The 22191-nt window shown below is 36.2% G+C and overlaps 1 protein-coding gene across 1 annotated transcript in view; it reads right to left on the minus strand.

Annotated features, from left to right (window-relative positions):
* neurl4 (neuralized E3 ubiquitin protein ligase 4) overlaps positions 1-22191 on the minus strand; it is a 30752-nt gene that overhangs the window by 3100 nt on the left and 5461 nt on the right. Inside the window, exons 2-26 of the mRNA XM_073827876.1 lie at positions 20353-20869; positions 19042-19107; positions 18519-18946; positions 17778-17889; positions 17546-17634; positions 17350-17422; positions 16991-17264; positions 16723-16904; positions 16493-16578; positions 13208-13370; positions 12923-13133; positions 12734-12810; positions 9904-9982; positions 9651-9820; positions 9426-9554; positions 8510-8655; positions 7808-8026; positions 5551-5649; positions 5314-5466; positions 5059-5223; positions 4828-4986; positions 4426-4605; positions 988-1081; positions 796-903; positions 513-657 (exon numbers count right to left, since the gene is read on the minus strand). Of these exons, the coding sequence (XP_073683977.1) occupies positions 513-657; positions 796-903; positions 988-1081; positions 4426-4605; positions 4828-4986; positions 5059-5223; positions 5314-5466; positions 5551-5649; positions 7808-8026; positions 8510-8655; positions 9426-9554; positions 9651-9820; positions 9904-9982; positions 12734-12810; positions 12923-13133; positions 13208-13370; positions 16493-16578; positions 16723-16904; positions 16991-17264; positions 17350-17422; positions 17546-17634; positions 17778-17889; positions 18519-18946; positions 19042-19107; positions 20353-20869 (4124 nt within the window). The remainder of the gene's footprint in view (positions 1-512; positions 658-795; positions 904-987; positions 1082-4425; positions 4606-4827; positions 4987-5058; positions 5224-5313; positions 5467-5550; positions 5650-7807; positions 8027-8509; positions 8656-9425; positions 9555-9650; positions 9821-9903; positions 9983-12733; positions 12811-12922; positions 13134-13207; positions 13371-16492; positions 16579-16722; positions 16905-16990; positions 17265-17349; positions 17423-17545; positions 17635-17777; positions 17890-18518; positions 18947-19041; positions 19108-20352; positions 20870-22191) is intronic.

The following is a 22191-nucleotide window of genomic DNA, read 5'->3' on the forward strand; positions in this document are numbered from 1 at the left end:
AGTACTCCACACAGCTTTGGTGGTTAATAAAGGCCTTCTGAAGCGAATTAATGTGTTTGTGTAAGAAAAATATCCATATTTCAAACTTTGAAATCTCTAGCTTCCGCTAACTGTTGTACACTCATTAACAAGAGAGTGGAATTCCAGCTGAAGACAGAACGTAGGCATAGCGGAAGCTCAGTGAGAATATGGTAGTCTCGTGAGAACCAAATTTTGTTTACAGGGGCAAAGGAAGCTAAGTATTCTTTGTTTCGCTTCACGAGGCCTTCATTAACCCCTAAGAGCCGTGTGGACCATTTTGTGATGGATGGATGCACTTTTTTGGACTTCAAAATCTCAACACCCATTCACTGCCATTATATATAGGCTTAGAAGAGCAAAGGCAATATAACTCCAATTGTATTTGTCTGAAAGAAGAAAGTCATATAAACCTAGGATGGCTTGAGGGAGAGTAAATCATGAGGTAATTTTAATTTTGGGTGAACTATCTTTTTAAAATTAAAATAACTGACCGGAGTGCAAAGCGGCACCAGCCAAATGGCAGAGCGTAGTCTCTGGGAGGCTCCCCTCGCTTGTAATAGGCCTCATCACCTCTTAGTTTGTGACAGGACTCACAGTAACAGAGGTTGTACTTAGCATCCTCATTAAAGTAACCATCTGACAAAAAGAACAGAGTGGAAGATGGAGAAAGCAAAATGCTCAGTCAATATACAGTCGTAAACAATCAGAAAAGTGCTGCCCAAATTGCTACACAAAGGATTATTGTTATGTGTGTGAGGTGTAATGCAGTTGTACCGGGCAGTGTGAGCAGTTCTTTGAATCTGGAGCATAGTGCCTGGTACTCGCACGTCTTATTGGGGTTGACCTCTGGAGGAGGTGTCCAGCAGACACTCTCTTTTATACCTGTCACAAACAGACAGACAGCACATGTTTAAAGCAGAGTCACACTAAAACCACTCTAAAACATGGGTTCAAAATCTCACACACCATCCACCATATCAGCCTTCTCCATGTCCCCTTGACAACGCATGTCTCCTCTCTCCCCACCAACCACCGGCACATGATTTGTCACTATAGTGACCTGAGAATACAACACAAGAGACAATCACTTCCTGTGCATCCAAACAAAACTATATATAGCTGTCATGTAAGAAGGCTATTATGAAAATTATTCATATACAGTTGAAGTCAAAAGTTTACATACACCATGCAGAATCTGCAAAATGTTCATTATTTTAGCACAATAAGAGGGATCATACAAAATGCATGTTATTTTTTATGTAGTACTGACCAGAATTAAATGTTTCACATAAAAGTTCACATATAGTCCACTAGAGAAAATAACAGAAATATTACCCTGCATAAAAATAAAAATAACATTTTATTTTGGTAAAATAATTAACATTTTGCGGATTCTGCAAGGTGTTTGTAAACTTTTGACCTCAAATGTATATCCTTTAAAACACTAACATATGAATCCAGCTATTATTGTAAATATTAAATATAACAATAGTAATAACCTTAACAACAAGAACAAAATGTTTAAATGAAATTGAACAATAAATAAAATTAAATAGAAATATTTTCTTACTTATTTTCTTACACTCACTCAAATTACTTATTACTATACAAATTACAAATTACTATTTTTTCATGATGTGGAGGAGTAAATCAAAATATTCAATAATATATAAATATTAAATAAAATGTCTTATTAAAAAAAATGGGAAAAAAAATGCTGGTAAAAGAAACCGATCAAATTACTTTTAGTGACTGGACTATGAAAATGTTGGGAGGTTAATTAAAAATATTAAAAAGTATTTAAACAGTTAACAATAATATGCAAAAAAAAAAAAAAAAAAAAAATTATATATATATATATATATATATATATATATATAAATATATATATATTTTTTTTAATATAAAAATATATATTTTATATATAAAAAAAAAAAAAAAAAAAAAAATATATATATATATATATATATATATATATATATATATATACAAACCCTCAATTATTAGTAAAAAGCTGAAAATATAAGTAAAAATATTAAATATTTGCATAATATTTAATGATAACAAACTGTTTAATGTAAAAATATAAATCTTTTCTAGGGCTGCAACAACGAATCGATAAAATCGATAAAAATCGATTACTAAAAGCGTTGGCAACGAATTTCATAATCGATTCGTTGTGTCGCGCGACGCAGAGACATTTGGTTGTTATTATATATATATATATATATATATATATATATATATTAAAAAAAATTGAGCGCAGAGCGGAGTGGACACATTCGGTCTCTCTCCCGCACTGATGCCAGCAGAGTTCGGCACCTCATAAGCTGTGTTTCCATCCAAAAATGCGAATTTAACTTATGCGCAAAACTGGAACATTTGAGCATAAAGCACCGTTTCTACATTATATATATATATATATATATATATATATATATATATGCTGCCCCGATTTATATCAAACATGTTTGATAAGCCTACTTTGGCTAGCGTACTTTCACAGCAGCCAATGCTCGATCGCAAAACAGCTGGTGTACGGGTCGTTGGATAGTGGAGATGGAGAAAACTACTTCTATAGTTTTTGTAACACTGTCTGTCTGTATAATGTGTCGAAAACATACCACAACCGTAAGGAGAAAGAGGAGCTCTGCTGAGGTGAAATCGTCTCAGTTTTGAATAGGCTGTGACGGTGGCACGTTGTTTTTTTATATATAGCCTACACTTCAGTCAGCGAACAAGCAGCCTAAAAACGCTAAAATAAATCAAAGAAATAATATATTTAATTAAGAAAGTAGCCTAAGAGTATTAAATAGGTTATTAAACAAACATTCCTTGTAAAAATGTCCGACAGCTCATCAATTTTTGGCCGACTGAATTTCCAGTCCGACTGTCTTTTTTCTCTTTCTCTTCCTCATTACACAGCTGCTGATTTTAATAGCAAAGTGATTACATTTATTTCGTTCCTTTAGTTTATAAAGTTAATTTAGAGATATATTTGGAACACTTTTTGTTTGTTAAATTCAAGTTTTTGTTTTTTAAAGTTATACCTACCAAACAGCGGCAGACAGATCAAAAGCCTGATTAATTCATCGCGATTTAAATTAAAATCCATTGATATAAAAAACTTAAAACATATCACAATATTAGTTTAATCATTCAATCAAGATAATTCCAAAGTTTATGCGGAGAGAAGCGCGCTTTGCAGGGCATGGAGACGCCAGTGCAATGTGGAATTTCTTTTTGCTCATAAAGGTAAGAGTAATTTACCACCCGGGCCGGAACTGTAAAGGGTCTACCTTAGTTTGTATTCACAGTATTTTGTACTCACAGTATCAACAAAATGTGCTCTTAAAGAAAACAAACAGAATACGCTTGATATCTTTGGTTTAAACAGGAGCGCTTCACAATAATTAACCGAAACCCAGGTAATTGCCTCACAAACACAATATCTATAGAAAGCTTTAAATTATTATTTTACTATAAAACGAAATAATTAAAATCGAAAACAAAACTCTCTCATTAGCTAATCCATAAAGATGCATTAGGCATTAATGAGCAGATGGCAGGATCGTCAATTTCATCTTTGCAACACTGAATCAGAAAATACTAGTTTATTAATAAGTAATTCGAATATTTTCTTAATTTTTGCCTTGACTCATTCATGGTAATTACTTTTGCTGGGGCTTTGAGGCCAGTTTTGCGTGCATTTGAATGCGGAACTCTTCCAGCTGGTCGCTGCTGATGGCAGGACACTAAACACCGCCATGGCAGAATGAATGTAGCAGAAAGTTAGTCAAGTTGTCCCGTTCCAGCGTGCAAAGTCACATGACTTTTTTAATGCGCACTGAGGAATTTAATTTGAGAGGCTTCTTGATGGGAAATGCAGCATGTACACCACAGCAAGCCGCTGTCTTGACGGATAGTAATTTTAGTTTATTTAGTCTATATATTTGGCAGATGTAAAGCATACATGTGTATGTTTTTTGTGTTAGTCCATTTTTATTTTATTATTATTATTATAACAGTTCAAGGAGCAACATGTTCCTGCACTTTCTAAAGATTTTAGTTCTGTTTTTGAATAAAGGGTTGTAAATCCCTTGTTTATTTTTTATCTGATTCATCGATTAATCGAAAAAATAATCGACAGATTAATCGATTATTAAAATAATCGTTAGTTGCAGCCCTAATCTTTTCTCCAAAAAAAGATATAAAAAAAAATTATTCTGAAATTCCTATTTTTGTGATGGGGCCTGTAAACACATTGGCAGAGTAAGAAAATAATATTAATAATAATAATATTAATTATAATTATAATAAAACAAAGTTTAATTAAAAATATTCATATTTTCAGACATCTTTAAATAGAAGTTTAAACAATTCTGATTAGTTTACAGTACTGACCTGTTCACACTGGCCATAAAGGTCAATGAGGGGGTAACAGGGGCTCGGGATGTCCTGGGCTGCTACCCCCTGATCCATGCCGTTAACAAACAGATGGAGACAACCACTGCTGTCCACCAACAGCCCCAAAACAGTCCCTTCAGGACAGGTGTCCAGGTTAGGACCATAGTTCTCACAAATCTGAGGAAATGGGAGAGAGAATGAGGTTAATAAATTAAATAATACTGTGAACAAATGAAAAAGAACCGAAATGAAGTACACAAAAATCAGAAAGAAAGGAACGTTAAAACTAAATGAAAAAAAAAAAACAACATGAAAGGAATGAAAATAAAGAAAACAAAACAAGTATGTGTAAATCAGGAAAAGGATGATGAAAGAACCAAACAAAGGAAGGGACATCACCTTCAACGAGTTGTGGAAAACAGAGTCTCGTTGCAGTAGCCAGACTGAGCGTTTAAGGCAGCAAGCTGTGGAAGGGAAGTTGAGGCGGTCTGGCGAATGACCAATCACACCCAGCGACAGGGAGGATGTCCATGATGGATTCAGACGGTCTATCTGAAACTGAGGAAGAACAACATTTAGCATCACACAGACACTGTCTCTCACTTCAAACACACTGACCCACAAACACACCTGGAAGAGCTGCTGGCGGGGCAAAGCTTGAGCTGTGACCAAAAGACCCTGGTTGTAGCTGGACACCCGTGCAGCGGTCAGGTTCTGATTGGACAGCTGGATATTTTTTCCATGATTCTCCAAAAACGTCATGACCGTGGGCACCAGAGCAGGCTCATTCTCACACTGAGTTGAAAAACAAACAAACACGAATAAAACTTGACATTAAAATGCAACCAATGAAGCTTCAAAATGTGATCTCCTGAGAAGTCACACCTCTCTGACAGGAGTGCTGTCCTCCTCTCCCTCACTGCAGCTGTCGGGCGAGAGCGAAGGAGCTTTAACACTTTCCGAATCTTCAACTAGTGTGGAGCTGACGATGGACACAGCCGTCACCTTTCCATACAGGTCCAAAACAGCATATACGTTCTGAAACGTGCAGCACAAAAGTGGATGAGCAGACCGTACAACTGAAAAGAAGACATTTTAACAGATAGAGCAGCATACTCATACCTTTGCCACTGCAGTGGCTGCTGGTCCCATGTCTTCTCCATCAATAAGGATGTGCATGGTATCATCACTGCATCTCTTCACCCCAACACGATTTCCCACCTATAGTAGAATAGAGGTGTTGAGGCCCTGATATACTTATGGAAAAGGTTTTTTTCGTTCTTCGCTTAGGGGTAAAAAGAAGTTTGATGTACAGCCCTTCAGTGTGTTCATGCTTTTACTCTTGTCTGAATTGACTGAACAGAAGAAATGAACCAGAGAAGATTTCCATATCAAAGAAGGCAGAGCCTCAGAACACACCTACCTTTTATTTAATTGCCACTGACCAATGGTAGTTCAAAGGTGTTTACCAGCTGGAGCAAACTATTTTTGGATTCAAATCTATTCCGAATGAACTATATTGGGACCTTAAAGTTCACCCAAAAATACAAATTCTGTCATTAATTACTACACTACAAATTAAGATAGTTTTGATCAAATTCGAGAGCTTTCTGGCCCTCCATAGACAGCAACGCAACTACCATGTTCAAGACCCAGAAAGGTAGTCAAATAAGATAAGACCCAGGTAGAATATATATTTCTTGCACAGACCGATTGTTTTGTGTGTTAAGACCTCACTGTATCGTCATGAGCTGCAGGGTTTAATTTGTCGGTGTATGTTTTTCTGACTCTCAAAGCCGTGGTTCCCATTGACTACTATTATATTTCTGACAGACTGCAACGGTTTGAGTTAAAATTCTTTGTTTGTGTTCTACTGAAGAAACAAAGTCACCTACATCTTGGATGCCCGAGGGTAAGCAGATAAACAGAAAATTTTATTTTTTGGGTGAACTATACCTTTAAAAGGAAAAGACAACAATTAAATGTGTGCGTTCAGTCGCAATTTAAAACAAAATAAGAAGAAATAGGAACTAGGAATATACAAGTGTGGGATCAGGACCTGTTATTGGCAGATACTCAATATTCAATGACTCAGATCGCTTCGGGGCACAATAAAACCTGACTGGGACATCCCTAATGCTTTTTAAACATAAAGCTATGCATAATGGGTTAAAAAAATCAGCTTATTAGAATGATTTCTGAAGAATCAAGTGACACTAAAGACTACAGTAATGGCTGATAGGGGTTGAACGACTTCAGATTTTTTGAAGTCGACATTTATGTGATAAAAGTCGAGTCGACGTCGACTAGTCGCTTATAACGTCATAATTAAACAAATAGCCTACCTAAACCTTGAGCTGAGACTGGAACACCTTGTGCACAGCTGTGGCATATGACACAGCGCTGCCTAAATGGCTATTGCTCTTACAATACTTTGCTTTTATCAGTTATTTTGTCTTTGGGTCGTTATATTTCTCACAGATTTCTGCTCGTTCTAAATCAGATACAGATAAAGTAGCACTGTAAAGATTACATTTATATAAAGTCATTAGTGAGAGAGCGATTGCGTGTGTGAATTAATTCTACCTTGCAGCGTCTCTCTACTAGCCTAATAATAAAGCTGTGGGTTTTAATTAATAAGAAATATATGCTAGAAGTTTTCAGTTCCTAAGCTATATTATGGAGAAATAATAAAACAGTGTTGACAATTCATTTTTGCACCGCGCTTTTGAATGATTGTGTGCGCGCGATCTGCACGTGATGTACGAGCTACTGTCTGTCTGTAGCCTATGTGTGTGCGTTACAACGCAGTGCATTAGATTAGAATGGCAATTACAATAAGCTGTTTAAAACGTGCATTCTCCTGTTCAGTTTTAAGCATTAAGATAGTATAATCACACGTCTTGTGGAGCGCTTTTGGAGTATGCTTTATCTATAATTTTAGCTCTTTTATTAAAAAACAGAGAGTACTTCAAAGACTTCTTATCCTGTTGCGCCCTCTATAGGACCAGCGACTAGTCGACGTTAAGCTTAAGACTAGTCGGTGCAACCCCTAATGGCTGATGAAAATTCAGTTTGGCCATCACAGGATTATATTACAGGTATATTACATTTTAAAATGTACAAATAGAAAAAAGTTTATTTTAAATTGTAATAATATTTTACAATATTACTGTTTTCATTGTATTTTTGGATGCTCAAACTCTATCAAATCAGGTAGATTCTGATTTATTGTTCATTTGTTGAAAAAAAAAATAAAAATAATTCTGAAAGGGATCATCGTTATAGTTGTGGACTTCCCTCTTCTGATAAAATTAGAACAAATATTAAAACTTTACAGCTACAGTTTGACATTCTCAATTTGCCTGTAATCTCTTACCGTGAGGCGATCCAAAGAACTGCCATAGTTCTGTCTCTGCAGCACTCCATTTCGTCTGACCTCGGAGCCAGCGAGGACCCAGGTGACCTTTGACCTGAGCTGGGTAAGCGAAGGCGAGAGGCCACTGAGAGGGCAAGATGGTAGGTCAGGGGGCTGCAGGGTGGTCAAACCCACATGAAGGGAACCGGACCATCTGTCATCTACCTTGTTGATTTTCACCTAAAGAGAAAAACAACAAGACCATATATGAATAAGACACTAACATTTCTGGTAACACTTTACAATAAGATTCCATTTGATAAAGGGATGGTTCATTTACTCTCTGCCATAGAGTAGCTTCAAAACATTACGGCTGAACCACAGATGTCAAATGGACTATTTTATTAATGTCCTTACTACCTTTCTGGGCCATAAAACATTCAGTTCCATTGCTGTCTATGCAGGGTCAGAAAGCTCTCAGATTTCATCAAAATAAATATATCTTAATATTAATTTGAGTTCCAATGATGAACGAAGGTCTTACAGGTTTGAAACGACATGAGGGTGAGTAAATAATGACAGAATTTTCATTTTTGGATGAGCTATCCCTGTTATATATTAATAAATTAATGGGACCTTATTGTAAAGTGCTTTCCTATTTTAATACAATTTTTTTTTTCAAATGTGAATATCCAATATATATTACCGTGTCTCGCGTCTCACCTCAAACACTTCATCTGTTTTGAGCTCCTTTGCGCTAAACACGATTCCATGGGCATATCCATCGACCCTCAGTGCTTGACAACCATCTCCTAATAATACCACATTCTTACCATGTTTGCTGTGGAGGCGATGAGCAACCCCTGCCACTAGAAGGTGACAAAGACACAAAAGTGGACCAAAACATCCTGTTTACAACTGGTGTTGGTGACAAATGTTAATATCAGGTGTAAAGGATATTTCAGTCATTTTCCAATCTAAATGATTTAATACTGGCACAAAAAATGCAGAAACAATAGGTATGTAACAATATCAAAAGCTCACAATATGATAATATCACGATATTTAGACCCCGATACGATGTTATTGTGATTTCTTTTTTTAAAGACAAATGAAGGCTTGGGAATTTTTTATTTTTTTTTTATTTTAAAGTTACATTATTCTAATGCACTTTCAGAGTTCAAAATTAATAGCTGCAATCCATGTTCTTAAACTTAAGTCAGAAAAAAAGTTGATTGGTACCTGAACTTTCAAGGGGCCTCAACCCTTTTTTTAGTTGTGGTATACTGTCTGAGTCTAAATTACATTCACACTGGTGTTTAGAAGCCAAACAAATTTGAATATAATAATAATAATAATAATAATAATAATAATAATAATAAAATTTTTATATTACTGTTATTCATTTGACAGTAATAGCCATATATTGTAAAACAACTGCAATGTAAAGTAAATGAAAATTATTATTTTGTATGTATATTATTTTTGCTTTACACTACACTAGGAAAATTACAATACTTCTTTTCTAATTTCTACACTTAAAAGAGATATATTGAATTTATACTGAGACAGTTTTCCTATTAAGATACCACAATACTGATAATACCCTGACATCCCTAAAAAATTATGTTAAAAATACCTGGAGAATGTATGGGGAAGCTCTTCTCTGTGATGTTACTTGTACACAGACTATTATCCAGTGGCCCTGATGAACTAGTAATGGACACTTGCACGCACTGACCATAAAGATCGACCACAGCAAATACTTCTAAAAAAAAGGACAGGAGAAAAGAAAGAAAGGGGGACGTTAGACATTACAAGGTTCTTGCATTAAGTTAGGTGAAGCAGTTTCTTTGACAATTACCTGATGGCAACCCGGTACAAGCTACACCCTGGTCAAGCCCGTTGATGAAGTAATGCAGGTCTCCAGTAGCTGTACGCATCATCCCAATCCTGGAGCCTGTGGTCAGAGAGTCCAAGTCACAGCCGTAGTTATTCCTCATGGTATTGCCATCCTGCATAATCGCTGTGCCGCTACAGAAGGGAAAGAACAAAGAGGGATGTAAGATTTCAGGTCTGGAAAGAAAGGAATTTGAATCCATTTATCAACAGCTCACCTCAACATCCATGTGTCATAGTCAATGTCAGTCATTGTATTGGGGAACTCCAGTTCTTCTGGTCTGATTGCTGTTACTCCTGGGAAAAATACAAAGCAACAGGTTCCTTTTCAGATACAATTCCCACAAAAAAAAATAATTATTGGAAAACCTTTAAAAGTTCTGGAACCAGTATTTTTCTGCTGGTTTTCCTGTGTCCTGTACTACAGCGCAAACAGCTGTAGTCCAATTTCTCAACATGACTCTAATGAACCAGTTATTTTTAGTGAATCAAAGACATACATTTTTTTTGGTAAGTCAGTTATATTTCTTTAGTGAATCAGTGGTATTTCTCTGTTTAATCACTGGGATTTATTTAATGAATCAAAAATATTTCTTTGGTGACTCCGTGGTATTTCTGTGGTAAATCAGTGGCTTTTTTGGTGAATCAGAGATATTTCTTTAGTGAATCAGTGCTATTTCTTTAGTAAAAAGCTGTTATTTAGTAAATCAGAGGTATTTATTTAGTAAGTGGTATTTCTTTGGCGAATCAGAGGTATTTAGTAAATTGGTGGCATTTCTTTAGTAAATCAATGGGATCTCTGTACTGAGTCAGTGATATTTCTTTCGTAAATTAGTAGCATTTCTTTGGCAAATCAGAGGTATTTAGTAAATCAGTGGAATTTCTGTACTGAATCTGTTTACTTCACTGAATCATTGATATTTCTTTCGTAAATTAGTAGCATTTCTTTGGCAAATCAGAGGTATTTAGTAAATCAGTGGTATTTCTGTACTGAATCAGTGGTATTACTTTAGTAAATTACTGGTATTTCTTTAGTGAATCAAAGGCATTTCTTTACAGAATCTGTGGTATTTCTGTACTGAATCAGTGGTATTTAATCACTGAATCAGTGATATTTCTTTTGTAAATTGGTGGTATTTCTTTAGTGAATCATTGGTATTTCTTTAGTGTTATTTCTGTAGTGAATCAGTGATATTTCAGAGGCATTTCTTTGGTGAATCTGAGGTTTTTAGTAAATCAGTGGTATTTCTTTGGTGAAGCAGTGATAATTCAGAGGTATTTCTTTGGTGAATCAGAGGTTTTTAGTAAATCTGTGGTATTTCTGTACTGAATTCGTGATATTTCAGAGGTATTTCTTTGGTGAATCAGAAGTTTTTCTAAAAAGTAATATTTTTGTACTGAATCAGTGGAATTTCTTTAATTAGTGGCATTTCTTTAGTAAACCAGTGGTATTTCTGTACTGAATCAGTAGTATTTCTTTAGTGAATCAGAGGCATTTCTTTACCGAATCAGTGGTATTTCTGTACTGAATCATTGGTATTTCTTTAGTAAATAAGTGTTATTTCTGTGGTGAATGAGTAATATTTCAGAGGTATTTCTTTGGTAAATCAGAGGTGTTTAGTAAATCAGTGGCATTTCTGTACTGAATCAGAGGTTTTTCTAATAAGTAATATTTTTGTACTGAATCAGTGGAATTTCTTTAGTAAATTACTGGTATTTCTTTAGTGAATCAAAGGCATTTCTTTACAGAATCTGTGGTATTTCTGTACTGAATCAGTGGTATTTAATCACTGAATGAGTGATATTTCTTTTGTAAATTGGTGGTATTTCTTTAGTGAATCATTGGTATTTCTTTAGTGTTATTTCGGTAGTGAATCAGTGATATTTCAGAGGTATTTCTTTGGTGAATCTGAGGTTTTTAGTAAATCAGTGGTATTTCTGTACTGAATTCATGATATTTCAGAGGTATTTCTTTGGTGAATCAGTGATAATTCAGAGGTATTTCTTTGGTGAATCAGAGGTTTTTAGTAAATCTGTGGTATTTCTGTACTGAATTCGTGATATTTCAGAGGTATTTCTTTGGTGAATCAGAAGTTTTTCTAAAAAGTAATATTTTTGTACTGAATCGGTGGAATTTCTTTAGTAAATTAGTGGCATTTCTTTAGTAAACCAGTGGTATTTCTGTACTGAATCATTGGTATTTCTTTAGTAAATAAGTGTTATTTCTGTGGTGAATGAGTAATATTTCAGAGGTATTTCTTTGGTGAATCAGAGGTTTTTAGTAAATCAGTGGCATTTCTGTACTGAATCAGAGGTTTTTCTAATAAGTAATATTTTTGTACTGAATCAGTGGAATTTCTTTAGTAAATTAGTGGCATGTCTTTAGTAAACTAGTGGAATTTTTGTACTGAAACAGTGGTATTTCCTCACTGAATTAGGGATATTTCTTTAGTAAATTACTGGTATTTCTTTAGTGAATAGGAGGTATTTCTTTGACAAATCAGAGACATTTACTGAATTAGCTGTATTTCTTTAGTAAATCTTTGAAATTTCTGTACTGAATCAGTGATATTTCTTTAGTAAATTAGTGTGGCTTCAGTGAATCAGAGGTATTTCTTTGGCAAATCAGAGGTTTTTAGTAAATCAGTGGTATTTCTTTAGTAAATCAGTATTTGTTTTTTTCACTGAACCAATTATATTTCTTTAGTAAATCAGTGGCATTTTTCAACAGAATCAGTGATATTTCTTTACTGAACTAGTGATATTTCTTTAGTAAATTACTGGTATTTCTTTGGCAAATCAGAGGTATTTAGTGAATTAGCTGTATTTAGTAAATCTGTGGAATTTCTATATTGACTCAGTGATATTTCTTTAGTAGATTAGTGGAACTTCAGTGAATCAGAGGTATTTCTTTGACGAAACGGAGGTATTTAATACATTAGTGGTATTTCTTTAGTAAATCAGTGGAATTTCTGTACTGAATCAATTGTAATCCCTCACTGAATCAGTAATATTTCTTTAGTAAATTAGTGTTTTATATAAGCAGACCTGCTTCTATTGAGCCTGACCAGCGATCCACCATTTTCTGAATTACAATTTCAAAGAGCTCTCCATCCCGAAGGCACCTGTTCAGTGAGACACAAAAGCATAAAATATTCATTTAATCGATGTCTGATCCATCAAGATCAACCAGCATGATCTAAGCACTTAAAAGTTCATGCTAAAACAAAAAGTAACCTGTTTGATATAACAATGGCATCATTAAACTCGCTGCGGCAGTTCTGCCTAAGCGCTGTTCGACCACCGTTAGTGATGACTGCGTTTGTGCCATGCAGCTGATGAAAGCGCAAGTCATTGGCAGCCGTAGCTCCTGAGACTGAACATGGACTACCAGGAGACATAGCAGTAGGGCCCTCAGAGCTGTCATCAGGCAAGGGAGGAAGATCGGCTAAAAGATAGAGAGAGATTTTCAAAAATCTGTATATAGTACTTCAGGGTGTGTACCATCCTTATTGCTCTCACCCATATCATCCATGATGGTGGCCTGAGCAGCCTGTCCATACAGGTCCACCACTGCATACACACTGGGCGGGACATTCCAGGCCGCAGGGCCTTGAGGCACTCCGTTCACAAAGAAATGCAAACTCCCATCCTCCTTTCGGACAACTCCCACTGTATCTCCAGCCTGTAGACATTTACATAAAAAACAGGAATATAAAACCAGCTAAAGCAAGTTCCCCAATAATGTAGTCTTATAATTGATATACATTTGAAGTCAAAAATTTACACCCCCCTTTCAGAATCTAAGTGTTAATTATTGGACCTAAATAAGAGGGATCATACAAAATGCATATTAATTTTTATTTAGTAATGACCTGAATAAGATATTGCACATATAAGATGTTTCCATATCATCCACAAGAGAAAATAATAGTTGAAATTATACAAATTTCCTTGTTCAAAAGTTTATGTCCCCTTGATTCATACTACTGTGTTCTTACCTGAATGATCCACAGCTGTTTTTTTGTTTAGTGATAGTTGTGCATGAGTCTCTTGTTTGCCCTGAACAGTTAAAAATCCTTCAGGTTCCACAAATTCTTTGGTTTTTCAGCATTTTTGTGTATTTGAACCCTTTCCAACAATGACTATATGATTTTGAGATCCATCTTTTCACACAACTGAGGGACTTACAAAAGGTTCAAATGCTCACTGATGCTTCAGAAGGAAAAAAAACATTCATTAACCCTTATGTGTTGATAGGGACGTTTTCGTCCACTGAGGGGTGCTGTTGAGTCTTAATTTGGCCACAACTTTTTCTCTGTTAAAGCAAATGGAATGATTTTTGGTGACTAATCTTATTTTGATAGATATTTTGGGAAAATGCTTTGAAATTTTTCAAAAACTCAACAGTACACTGTGGGCAAATTTACTACCCTTTCGTTATGTTTCGTGGCTGAAAACAGCCACTACTTTAAACTGCTGTAAAAATGTATCAGATAAATATTTTTTTCAATTTTTTTTGCATAAATCTATTAATCAACCACAGTCCTGCTCAAAAATACTAAATGTTTAAAAAAAAAATCAGGATTTTAACTCTTTAATTGCCAAATTAATAAATGATGTCACTGATTTGGGAAAAAAAACACACAAAATGACTAATTTTTTTTCAATATAAAATGTGAATGTGGCCTGGATTTTTTTTTTTTTTTTTTTTTTTTACCTTTTTAACAGTCTTGGACATGTGAAAGATTGGTAAGAAGATTGGCTTTCATGCATTGTTATTTTTGGCGCAGCATCAGATTTTCTTTTTTTCTCCCTCATTTGTTGTTTGTGGCTGTTTTTGCCCCATTGACTTCCATTATAACCACATTTTTTGATTGCAAAGCCATGACACCATATAATGCTGAATTCTTGATTGTTTGTGGTTTTCCCTGTTGGGAAGGGGTCAAATTAGTACATTTTACAGTTTATTATCAGTTGGCCCCATTAATCCTTTAGATAGGCCTTTGCAAAAAAAAGATTAGTTTTACATAGAGTTCTATGGAGTTTAACGGCATATTATAGTGTGCGTGTGTGTTTGTGTGTCTAAGTTTGTTTGAGTGTGTGAAAGTGTGTGAGAGACCTTTGTGCACCTTGATACCCCTGAGAAAATCTAAATAAGCACCTCAGCTCTCAGAACGACATGGAGTAAACAAAAATAAAGTATATTTATGTATTTGTTTACCATATAGTTCTGAGAGCTAAGGTGCTTTTTTTGATTTTCTGAGATGTATCAAGGTGCACAGAGGTCTCTCTCACACTCACAGACACTCACACACACTCTCATACACTCGCACACACTTTCACACACTCACACACGCTCACACACACATAGACACACGCACACTATAATATGCCGTTAAACTCCATAGAACTCTATGTAAAACTACGCTTTTTTTTGCAAAGGCCTATCTAAAGGATTAATGGGGCCAACTGATAATAAACTGTAAAATGTACTAATTTGACCCCTTCCCAACAGGGAAAACCACAAACAATCAAGAATTCAGCATTATATGGTGTCATGGCTTTGCAATCAAAAAATGTGGTTATAATGGAAGTCAATGGGGCAAAAACAGCCACAAACAATAAATGAGGGAGAAAAAATGAAAATCTGATGCTGCGCCAAAACTAACAATGCATGAAAGCCAATGTTCTTACTAATCTTTCACATGTCCAAGACTGTTAAAAAGGTAAAAAAAAATCCAGGCCACAATTACCTTTTATATTGAAAATTAGTAATTTTTTTTTTTTTTTTTCCAAAATCAGTGACATTTAAGAATTTGGCAATTAAAGAGTTAAAATCCTGAATTTTTTGTAAACATTTAGTATTTTTGAGCAGGACTGAGGTTGATTAATAGATTTATGCAAAACAATTTGAGAAAAATATTTATCTGATACATTTTTACAGAAGTTTAAAGTAGTGGCTGTTTTCAGCCACAAAACATAACGAAAGGTTGTAAATTGAAACAATGCACAAGGGTTAAGAGCCAGTGGTGAAAACTTCTGAACAGAATAGAGACGTGTACATTTTTCTTATTTTGCATAAATGTCATTTTTTTTTATTTAGTACTGCACTTCAGAAGCTATTAGTATTAGATAGTTACATGTATCCCAGAAGAGAAAATAAGTTAAATTTACCCTGATCTTCAAAATCTTAATTCTTAATGCATTGTTTTTCCTTCTGGAGCATCAGTAAGCATTTGAACCTTCTGTAATAGTTGTATATGCGAGTCCCTCAATATCATATTGTCATTGTTGGAAAGGCTTCAAATACACAAATATTCTGGAAAACCAAAGAATTTGTGGGACCTGAAAGATTTTTGTGAAGAACAGCAAGCAGTTTAACTGTTCAGAACAAACAAGGGACTCATAAACAACTATCACTAAACCAAAAACACAGCTGTGGATCATTCAAGTAACAACACAGTATTAAGAATCAAGGAGATACAAACTTTTAAATGGGGTCATTTTTATAAATTCAACTATTATTTTCTCTTGTGGACTATTGTGTGACTATTAAGTAAAATATCTTATTCAGGTCAGTACTAAATTAACAGTATCATGCATTTTGTATGATCCCTCTTAATTTGGTAAAATAATAAACATCTTGCAGATTCTGAAAGGAGGATGTAAACATTTGACCACAACTGTAACAGGCATAAAACAACATGAGGGTAAGTAATTATTGACAGAACTTTCCTATTTAGGTCAACTATCCCCTAAGTTTGAAAATAGAAGTAAAAAGTTTGAGCAGGGCTGTAAACTCACTTTTAGACGGTCCAAGTTGTGCCCGTATTCATCTAGAATTGTAGTTCCATTGTGCATGACACCATTTCCTGTCATCATCCAGGTTCCTGTGAAGATATCAGTGCATTAGATTAGATCTGCCAACACTCATGCATTTTACATTTGTTGCTGCAGGAAACGTGGCCTTGTTCCACAGACACTTTAATCAGTCAGCTGCGCTTTCAATTGTGACCTGTGTGCCGGCATCTCACCAGAGCGCAGGTTGGTCATGGTTGATGGTAGCTGAAGATAGGCGGGGTTATGAGTCGTCACACCAATCTCTATAGATCCTGCCCATTTGTCCACCATTTTGTCAATGCGCACCTGGAAAACCTCATTGGAGTGCAACGGGCGGTTGCTCAGCACAACGCCGTGGTTGAAGTCATCTGTCGCACTGTGCCATAGAAGTTTAACATTTTAGTGAACTGCCTCTATGATGCAGTAGATTATATGAATTAATCACTGGATAAATAAACTCACTGAGGCCGTAACGCAGTGCGGCCATCGCCAATGATTGCAGCCTTCTGCCCACAGTTTGAATGAAAGAGCAAGCGGTCTGGGGCATCAGGTTCAGGGGTCAATGAGAGAGCAGGCCGAGGGCGGCCCACGTCAGGTGAGAGCGCCCTCATTATAGCATTGTTGCGACGTAAACGGTCACTGTGGTTATGGTTGTGGACAATGGTGACCTTCACTGCCATGCCATAGAGATCCACCACTCCGTACACCACGCCAGGAGTCTGATTGGCTGCAACCCCTGTGACATAATTTCAGAAAAGTATTTTAGAATAATCTGAACTGTGTGTGAATGTTATTACTAAGATTTGATGTTCCGCTCTCACCTTGATCAATGCCATTAATGTAGAAGTGCAGAGCTCCACTGGCTTTCCTCATCAGCCCTATGTGATCTCCCTCCTTCGAACAACAAAAACATAAAAAGATTTATGGCAATTGTGTATAAATAAACAAAGGGAATCATCCTGAGTATTAGACTGCATGAGATAATCATACGACTCACAGATCGAGCTGCCAACTTACCTGGAGTTCATCCAGGCTGAATTCACAGTATTCCCGACGAGTCCCCTTTCCATTGGTTAAAATCCCACAGCCACTCATCATGATTGTGCCTTAAAGACAAGAGGAATGTGATGAATAGAGAGATAGCTAGCGCTACGCCATGCATCACAAATACACATGTGGCCTCTATTGTAATTATTTTGTGAGAAATACAGCTTGATATGATTTTATGACAGAATAATAAAGATGGTACCTGAACGTAAATTGGTCATTGTTGCAGGGTAGTCAAGATTATTTGGGTTGTGGGTTGTCACTCCAATTTCAATGGACCCAGACCATTTATCCACCAGTTTGTCGATGCGAATCTAGCACAGCAATAATCAAAGTATGAAAAATTGTACTTTTACTATATTTTTAAGTTCTGTAAAATCGATTAATCGCATCTAAAATAAAAGTTATTTACATAATGTGTGTGTGTATATTTATTTATACATATAAATATACACAGCACACACACATAATGTAAACAAACTTTTATTTTGAAAGTGATTAATCAATTTGACAACACTAATTTTTACATTTGTTTTGTATCAATTTTGTAACATTATTTTGAGCATCATAATATTATTAATTAATTGTATTGTTTCTACATTAAATAATAAAAAAATACTTCTTTCCTTTAAACACATTTTTTGCAGAAAATTGTGATTAAAAATATTTTTATGTATCAAATTGTCACTGTTATTTTAATTAGGAAATCTCTTCTTGAAGTCAAATTCAAACATTTTACTTTTTATATTAAAATACTTGATATTATAAGTTATTATGGTTTAAATTATACTAAAGATTTGCAAAACATTTTATTGCTTTGAAAGAAGTCTCATATGATTTCATAAAGATGCAAAAGATTCATACCAACTTGAGGCTCCGATGTCCCCTTCAATGTATCCCAGCTAAATAATAGTATTCATTTTTCCCTAATAAAAAAACATACCTCAAACATTTCGTTGTGTCTAAGTGGTCGATTGGTCATCACGACTCCGTTATTGAACTCATCCAGCGGTCTCCTCCTTTCTGCAGTCTTATTGTTGTTGCTTAGTTTGATCAGTGTGCCACACTTCTCATGGAACAGCAGCGCGTCATTGGTTGTCATGCCGCCAGCGGCCACCCCCAGTCCCGCCACCCCACCAGAGCTCCCCGCTGGGCTGCTATTGCTGCTACTGCCTCCACCAGCCCCTATGCCACCAATGCCACTGTCGCTTCCTGTCCCTCTGCCTCCACCATTATTACTTCCAGTGCCACCCCTCGAGGAATCAGAGCCTCCCCCTCCCACCCCCAAGTCCTCTCCACCCTCATCCTCCGAACGATACAGAGAGACAATGGCATTGTTGAACACATCAAATAACTGGTGCTCAGTCAAAACTGTGAGGAAAAAAGAGTAAAATATATAATAAACCACAATGCCATTGCAGATTTGCAATGTTAAATAACTAAGGCTGGTTTGAAAAGTGACATACCACTATCGGGCTCAAAGTTGTTTGGAAATTTGTCGGGCCGACTGTGCCCCCTTGACACATCAGGCACTGATGAGAAAAGAAAATAATACATATTTGTTTATTACATTTACTTGAGAAGGTTTTCAAGTTACAGATAATGTACTCACCCCCTTGTTATCCAATTTGTTCTTGTCTTACTTCAGTCATAAAGAAATAGTTTTTTGAGCCAAACATTTCAGGATTTTTCTCCACATACTGGACTTCTATGGTGCCCCGATTTTGAACTTCCAAAAAGTTTAAATGTGATCCCAAATCGATTATAAACGATCCCAGCCGAGGAAGAAGGGTCTTATGTAGCGAAACGATGGGTTATTTTTTTATTCTTTTATTACAATTTATGTATTTTTTTTGAAACCCTTAAACGCTCGTCTTGTCTTGCTCTGCCTGAACTCTGTTTTTTTCTGGTTCAAGACAGTTAGGGTATGTTGAAAAACTCCCATCTCATTTTCTCCCTCAACTTCAAAATCGTCATACATCGTTGTCTTACCTTTTTTGTTAAGGGTATTTGATCTTCTGTCCATGTTCATTTTGCAAACACTGGGTCGGTACTTCTGCAGCAATGTAGGATGATTTTGAAATGATTTTTGAAGTTGCGGGAGAAAATAAGATGGGAGTTTTTCGACATATTCTGTCTTGAACCGATCATTTCGCTAAATAAGACCCTTCTTTCATGGCTGGGATAGCTTACAGCCGCATTTGGGATCGTTTGAAGCTTTGCTTAAACTGCTTTTGGAAGTTCAAACTCAGGGCACCATAGAAGTCCACTATATTGAGAAAAATCCTGAAATGTTTTCCTCAAAAAGCAATTTCTTTATGAAAGAAAGACATGAACATTTTGGATGACATTATCTGTACATTTTTGTTCTGGAAGTGAACTTCTGCTTTAACCCAACTACTTGAAATACTTTCAATTAGGGATGCACGATAAATCGAATGCGATTATGAGGTGCGTTTAGTCAATGAAGCCGGTACTTTGATTAGTAGTAATTCTCCATCACGTGCGTTCCGCTGGAGCGGCAATTAATACACAGAGACGTAAATCACTGACAAGCTACGCCAAATCAGATTTGGCGTAGCTTGTCAGTGATTTACGCCTCTGAACACTCCAGCTGAACGCACGTGATGGAGATTTACTACTAATCAAAGTACCGGCTTCACTGACTAAACGCGCCTCATAATCGCATTCGATTTATCATGCAGCCCTACTTTAAATCACTCTGCAACCACTTTTACAGTAAGAAAAAGGTAGATACTATGTGTTCTGATTTTTACCTTCCTCTGCTGATCCATTCATCATGGCTGTTGTAGCACCAGCTGCAGACAGCACGATAGCTCCAGCCCTATCATCATGGGTACGGCAAGCATCTGCCATTATAGACACCGCCTGCGTCGACACCATCTCGTCCTCTACTTCTTCATCCTCGTCCCCATCCATTTCAGATGGGGGTTCGCAGCTTACCACAGTCACTTGGGTACACTTCCCATAGAGGTCCACCACGGCCCATAAACGAGAAGGGAGTCCACTTGCCGCCGTGCCACAGTCATGTCCGTTTACCCACAGATGCAGCTCTCCTTTCCCATTCCGCTGGATCCCCACACGGTCCCCTTCCCCTAGCTGGTCCAGGTCGCGACCGTACTCCTCCAGGACTGAGCGGCCGTCCTTTAGCACAGAGCAGCCGGACACGATCCACGAGCCCCCCTTCAGCCCTGTAGCACTGCTGGGAAACTCCAGACCGGCTGGGTCCAGCGCAGTCACTCCGATCTCTATAGAACCGCTCCACGAGTTAACCTGGACCAAATAGAATAGAAATAAGTGCCAATTTTTTTTTAATTGAGACAATATTTGGCTGAGATACAACAATTTGAAAATCTGAAATCTGAGGGTGCAATAAAAATCAAAATACTGAGAAAATCGCCTTTCAAGTTTTTCAAGTGAAGTTCTTAGCAATGCCTATTATAATCAAAAATGAACTTTTGATATATTTATGGTAGGACATTTACAAAATATCTTCAAGAAACATATTCTTTACTTAATTTCCTAATGATTTTTGGCATAAAAGAAAAATCGATAATTTTGACCCATACAATGTATTTTTGGCTATTGCTACAAACCCATGCTACTTAAGACTGGTTTTGTGGTCCAGGGTCACAAATGATCTCAAACGTCTCGAACCATGGTACATGGTGATCCATGGTGCTCAAATGAGTGCCACAAGTTCAAGCCTGACCTGAAACATATTAAGGTATTAGTTCCCCTGTCTTTACTTTTAAATGTATAATATACACAATGCCTCAGTTTAGTCACTAAAGGCATGTATAATGTTAAAAGAGATTGTTAGAATGACTCTGAATGATTACGTGACACTGAAAGGGATAGTTTGCCCAAACGTTGACAATTCTGTCATTAATTATTCACCGCCATGTCATTCCAAACCCGTAAGACATTCGCTCACTTTCAAAACAAAAATTAAAATAGTTTTGATGAAATCCTAGAGCATTCTGACCGTGCATATGTCTTGGTAATCTTGTAAACGCACATCGAAGACTGACACAGAAGAGCAGAAATTGTTGAATAAAGTCGTTATTTTCGTTTTCTTTGCACACAAAAGGTATTCTCATAACTTCATAACATCAAGGCAGTGCTCCACATGGAGATCAACCAGTCTGTCTGGAATAATATAAAAAAACAGAACAAACTGAAACAGACTAAATCTAGAAGAACTGTGGCAACGTCTCCAAGATGCGTCAAGAAACCTATCTGCAAAGCTACAGTACTGTTAAAAGTTTTAGACATTTGTGTAAAAATGTTGTAAAATGAGGATGCTGTCAAAGCTTTGCAGGTTGGTCTCTTAAAGCATCTTGGAGACGTTGCCACAGTTCTTCTGGATTTAGTCTGACTCAGTCTCTTCATGTCATTATAGACAGACTGAATGATGAGATTAGATCTCTGTGTGGAGCATTGTCTGTTCTCAGACTTGTCCAAACAAAAATCTCACTGAATTATTACAATTAATGGGAAAATGAACGTTTGGAAATGTAAACCAATATTTCCATTGGCACACTACAGCAAAATATAGAAACTGACTTAAAACCATTTTTAGCTTGTAAAAA

Source organism: Garra rufa, chromosome 22 (genome assembly GCF_049309525.1).
Source record: "Garra rufa chromosome 22, GarRuf1.0, whole genome shotgun sequence".
Classification (NCBI taxonomy): Eukaryota; Metazoa; Chordata; class Actinopteri; order Cypriniformes; family Cyprinidae; genus Garra; species Garra rufa.